This window comes from Rhipicephalus sanguineus, chromosome 11 (genome assembly GCF_013339695.2).
Source record: "Rhipicephalus sanguineus isolate Rsan-2018 chromosome 11, BIME_Rsan_1.4, whole genome shotgun sequence".
NCBI classification, from domain to species: Eukaryota; Metazoa; Arthropoda; class Arachnida; order Ixodida; family Ixodidae; genus Rhipicephalus; species Rhipicephalus sanguineus.
Genome location: NC_051186.1, coordinates 56,466,014 through 56,472,013, shown reverse-complemented (window position 1 = coordinate 56,472,013; position 6,000 = coordinate 56,466,014). Strand labels below are relative to the sequence as shown.

General features: G+C 56.7%; 1 protein-coding gene across 1 annotated transcript; it reads right to left on the bottom strand.

Annotated features, from left to right (window-relative positions):
• Positions 1-2,497: 2,497 nt before the first annotated feature.
• Positions 2,498-4,639, bottom strand: LOC119375057 (ice-structuring glycoprotein). Its single transcript, XM_037645254.1, has one exon. The coding sequence runs from the start codon at positions 4,637-4,639 to the stop codon at positions 2,498-2,500; it is 2,142 nt and encodes a 713-aa protein (XP_037501182.1).
• Between the last annotated feature and the right edge of the window lie 1,361 nt (positions 4,640-6,000).

Genomic DNA, 6,000 nt, shown 5'->3' with positions numbered 1-6,000 from the left:
TAACAGAGAAGTAGGCTGGAGGTAAAAGCCTCTGTTTAAACCTTCTGTTCTTGCAGTGAAGTGTAGGTTTTTGCTTTTGTTGATTTTATTTTATCCGCATAATGTTCGGACAGTGTAAGGCTACCAAGAATTTCTCTTGTATCCAGTTTTGAATTGTTTTGCTTTTAATGTTCGCGTGTCTGCAGATGAGCAAGGAATATGTCGATTTTTGTAACTTTTATTTTCTTCCTCATGATAACTGCACACATTAAGATACTTGTTGAACTGAGTGTTTGCTTACATTTAGCGAAACCTAACACCCGAGTAGAGGGTTTTGCGCAAGTTGATTTTTAGCAGAGAGGTAGGCTGAGGGTAAAAGCCTCTGTATAAACCTTGTGTAAATTGCAGCACACTTGTTAGTATGCACATCAGTGTAGTGTAGGTTTTTTTTTCTCTGTTTGTTTTATTTTCATACGCGCCAGTTTGATTTTGAGTTTTACTTATACTGTGAGAGGCGTAATTCATTAACTACCTCCTTTCGTTTTGTTTCGCCCGTAGCACCTGCGTGCCTTGAACGCTGTGAATCTCTCTGGGAAATGATACAAAACGTTAGGCTGTTGATTTGCTTCGCACGTAGTAGGTCTGAGTTTGTTATGGATTCGTTATCTGATTCTTGATTTTCACGAGTGAGCGCACCAATTGTAAATTTCTAGGGAGTTTTACCAAAACTGTAACCTGGCATTTCTCGAGGTCAGTTGAGTGCTCTATGTTTGTTGTGCCTCGGGTCTTGCGTGGTTCGTTTCTGGCGTTTGCTGGCCATGGCTCAGGTCCAGAGATTGGTGCAGCCTGCGTCAACGTCTACAAGGGAGCAGATCTACGGTCTCTGCGGAGTGCTTTGGTGCTGCAACCCCTTCGAGACCTCCTGTGACGGTGGACGGGCTGTTATGATCGGCCTGCCTGGCTTGGCGCCGCTTTGACGCATGAGACGTTGCGGCTAAGACTACCCTGATTTCTTCCGGGTCAGCTGTTCCAGAGATGCCCCAAGAGCGGCGACAACACGAAGGTCGTTCGTCTATTATTCTCAGGTTGTCTGCGCCCCTCGTAAAACCCTTTGGGCACGCCTGACCGACTGACAGATTGGGAGGAGTTGTTGGCCGTCGAGGCGGCTGGCTTTGTCGTCAAGGTGCCCCGGACAAAGGACCCAGCGTCCGGGAACCGTCTTCGGATGCATTTCCCACGTTCTCCGTGGCGCCTTGTTGCCGCTGTTTCCACAGTTCGTGGTCTGCCTCGCGCATACCCATCATTGCAACAGACTACGAAATTGACTTCCACGTAAGACTCAACGTCTTCGTGCTGTGCCGTGTGTGCGCGGTGGGCAGTGTTTTTCCCTCGCCATGGGACGGACTGGACGTGCCTCTTTCTCCTTTCGTGGGTTAGGAAGGAGGCGGCGTTTCACCTTCCCCTTTTGGGGGCGGAGGTGAAGATGGAAATTTTCATTGGACTATCCTGGCCTCCATTGTTTTTTTCCTACAGGGAACCCTGGGAAGGCCAGGACATAAAATGCGAGCGCCGATGCGCTCCCGACGAGCTCTCACAAGTTTTCTCAAGCTGTCACAAGCTACGAGAAGCTCCCCTCGAGAGCTTCCATGATGCTAACCCCATCATGTAGCAACACGCTACCTGTAAATATGTAATAAACGTTACTGTTAACAGCTCCGGGCTCCTCTCCTCGACATCTCCCCGGGACTCTGGCTGGCTCCGGTCATCTGGGCAGACCCCCGATTACATCAATAGATAGGGCCATAGGTCGGCGAAAAATGTGGAGCTCAGTCAGGCTCACTCATGCAAGATATTTTGCCCTTAGGGCTCACTCGGACTCAGACTCACCAAAATTTTCCTCAATCGGACTCACTCAGACTCACACTCACCAAAATTTTTCCCAACCGAACTCACTCGGACTCAGACTCACGAAAACTTTACTCACCCGGACTCACTCAGACTCAGACTCACGTCTCGGTATGAGTCTGAGCGAGTCTGAGCGAGTCTACTCGTGAGTGAGTCTGCCGACCTATGGCGAGGAGACATTACAGCACATCTTCTGCGACTGTCCTCGCTACAATGCGCAGCGAAAATCACTCGCAGTCGCGCTAGCTTGCATAGGTCACACACAAGTGACGGTAGAAACCATTCTGGAATGTCCTCCTGAGAGGTCATCGCGGTTGAAGCCGACGAAGACAGTTGTTGTTGTAGTGGTTCTGGAGGAAAAGGAAAACGACGCTAATTTCTGCAACCCTTGAGGGAGCACGGCTAAGCGCCTTGTAGGGGTAGGGGGGGTGGGAGAAAAGAAGAGAAGAAAGAGAAAAAGAGGAAAGGGGTCAGAGCGCAGCAGGCGCGGGCGCGGCAAGGTTGGCGTGGAGCTGAGGCTGCAGCGGTTGAAATCCGCAGCCGAGGTTGTGGTCAGCCGTAGCCGACGATGTCGGGACTCCTCGGGGGGATGTGCCGACGAGTAGGGGCGAGTCTACTCGCTCCTGGGGGCACCCGGCTGTGCGCCGAGCGCCTGGAGGCAGGTGGCTCGCAGCGGGTGTTCCTCAGGAAGGAATTGCATCACAGCCTGCAGTGTGGCCAGCAGGTTTGTGATGAGAGTGTCCCGCGGGTCCTCGGCAGGCGCGGCGGGTGGGGCAGCAGGCAGGCTCGACTTGGGGGAGCTCGCCGTTGACAGGAGAGATCGGCGCGGCGCAGGAGATGGGCGCTGCAGGCCGGGATCCGTGGTGTTGCCCTCGAGAAGTTTGTTCTTGACCGCAGCAGCGTAGGAGCGCACCTCACGGGACTCCTCGCGTACTGCGGCCTTGACCGCCCTTCTCGAGAGCGGCGTTGGAGTGGCGGCCATGAGCGTGGCCACTCTCCTTTCCTCCTGCCAGCGAGGACAGGTGGGGGTGTCAGCTGCATGGGCCCCGCCGCAGTTGACGCAGCGGGGGTTGCAGCTCTCCGTCTCCAGGTGTTGGCGGCCGCAGCGGATGCACGCTCCCTTGCGCTGACATGCCTCGGCAACGTGGCCGAAGCGACCGCACTGCTGGCACTGGCGTGGTCGCGGCCTCACATGTCGCACCCGCAACCGCAGGCCGAGCAGCACGACTCGTTCAGGTGGGAGCGGTTCGGCGAATCGTAGCTTCACCGAGGCACCCTCCCTCGTTGCCGAGAGCACGGGAACCGCCGATGTGATGCCCGCGAGTAGCTCCGCGTTCGTCAGGTCACCGTCCACGCCGTAGACGAAGCCGGTGCTGGAGCGACGATCCGCGGGCTCCCTGGCAGTGACAGGGACGCCGCCGAGCTCCCTGATGGCGAGGAGCTCGGACAAACACGACGGTGTCGACGCGTCCGCGGCCACGATGTTTAGACGGTGGTTGACACGCACCGCCGTCACACCGGGCCGCTTAGCGAGTGCCGCCGCGAGTGTCAGACGCGGCGATCCGCTGAAAGAACCGCCAGGGGCTGAGGGACGGAACAGGGCTGTCCCTACCACGGCAGGATCGATCGTAACAGCCGCGGCCTCGAGTGCCCTTGCTCTCCGCTGCGCTGCCTTGGAGACGACGGTGACGAAGTCGTCCGCGGCTGGCGGGGGGCTTGGGCACGGGCGCGGCACGGCGACCATGGTGTTGAGTTGCCTCGGAGCTGTCCGGGGCTCAGCAGCAGAATACACGAGCTCGCGCGGCCGCCGCCGTCGCTTGGGACGTGCCTTCCGCTTGTTTACCTTCCTCGTTCCTGCGGGAGCCGCAGGGGGCGCTGCCACATTGTCGGCGGGGGCCGCCTGCGCGAGGAGGACTGCGGGAGTTGCTGTCGAGCTCGTCGCGTCGTCCCGCGTTGGGGGGGAGGGAGCAGGTGCCGCAGCAGCTGTTGTTGTGATTGCCGCTGCAGCGTGTGGGCTCGCTTGCTTCCGCGGGCCCTCCGCTGCGTCTTCCTCGCGTCCTCGCTTACGCGAGGTCGCCGTGGTGTCCATGGCTTCGTCAACTGACGTCTCGGCATGTGAACTAGACGGCGCGTCTGAGTCGGCTGGCGTGGTAGCGGCTGCTGGTTCGGGAAGGTCCGCGGCAACTGGTGCTGCGTCCTTGGCCTTGTTTAGCAGCCAATCTCCGATCGTTGTCACCGCCTGCTGCTCCAATTGGTTGGGGCTCGCAGTCGGTGCTTGTGCCGAGCTCGTGCTTGCATGTGCCGCGTGGATTGCAGCACGTTGTGTGGCACGCTTACGAGCCAACCAGGCTTCGAAGATCTGGTACTCCTCTTTTTCCTGTTTTTCCTGCTGCTCTACAGCTTGTCGTAACGGACCGTTACTGTCGAGCCCGTAGGTCGTGGGTCCCACTCGAGTGCCCGAGCGCGAGCGCAGGTAAGGCTTCGCGGCTTCGCGAGGAGCGGCGAGTGCGGTAGCAGCAGCAGCAGCAGGGGCAGCAGGTGCCGAGGTGTTGCAGGCAGGCTTAGGGGGTGCCGCAGCGGTGGCGGGAGGCTCCGAAGTGGCCTGGGAGCGTGGTAGCGCTTCCTTGGCCTTCTCCAGTGGCCGGTCATCGAAGGCAGGAACGGTCTGGCGCTCGGAAATCTCCTCCTGCTGTTGGGGGGATCTCTGGTCCTTGCCGGCCTGCTTCATCTTCTTGCCAGAGTTCTTCCGAGGCATGGCCTCGCTCGTCCACTCAGGAATCGTGGGGCCAAGCGGCCGGGCGGCCGCTGAGGGAAGCGTAGAGTTCGCGTTCGAAGTCGCGGAGCGCGAAGGAGACAACCTTTTACTTCAGCGGCCCAAGTTCTTGAAGACATCAGACTTGCACCGGCAGTTATAGACTAATGGCGTTATCATGACTGTGAGGTGTGTGACTTTGTGCGTGCGTGCTCTCCCTCTCTCTATCTTTCAAACTCCCCTATTGTAGGGTAGCATACCGGTCCTTCTAGACTGGTTAACATCCCTGCCTTTCCTCTCTCTCCTGTTCCTTCCTTCCTAGGTAGAAAAGCAGCCATAATGGCCACTTAAGGAACAGGTACGACTGGCGGGTCATAGTGCGCCTTTAGTCGGTCGACCTGAACACTTCCGCGGCCGCCACCGCGGCGGTCCCTAGATTGAACGGGCGGAATAATACAGTTAACTGGCAATGCTTGACGTACGACGCCTCAAGGGCATTGATACTTAGGAACTAGCTTTGTTGAAAGGCCTGGAGTATAGATGAGGGACCGCGAAGCCACACCACCGTTCCAGGCAATTATGACCGAGGAGGCAGGTTTTCGTGATGACGGTCCTTCTGGCGCGCTTGGTCTTGTGCGGAGGAGGAACTTACGAGTTGCTTGCTTCTTTCGCTGGCGCTCCTATCCGCGTCCTATCCATGGTACGACTTGTTCGTTCGTTCGTTCGTTCGTTCGTTCGTTCGTTCGTTCGTTCGTTCGTTCGTTCGTTCGTTCGTTCGTTCGTTCGTTCGCATGCTTGTGCATAAACAGCACTTCCAATATAAATCGGTATTTACAATTCTACAATAAAAAAAACCATCTATGGAAACTTTTAAATGCTTGACATGCATAACCTGTCGCCATCGAAGGCCTAAGAGGGAAAAAAATCAATCAGTGACGTTTAGCGTGCCAAGATTATGATTACGAAGAAACCACAGCAGGGGGCTCCGCATTGAATTCGACGCTTTTTGACGCGCACGTAAAGCTTAGTACACGGCGCGCTTTTCCATTTCACCCCCGTTTAAATGTCGCCGCCGTGGGTGGGAATCGAACTCGCGTCCTCGCTTTCAGCAGCGCGCCGCTGCAGCCACCTAGGCACTTATATTAGATACCACAAGCCACTGCTTCAGTTCATACATGACACGGATCTTGCGGCACAGACACACACACACACACACACACACACACACACACACACACACACACACACACACACACACACACACACACACACACACACACACACGCACGCACACGCACACGCACACACGCGCGCGCGCGCGCGCGCATTCCCTAGGGAAAGTGTGCGTCGGGATAAACAAATAA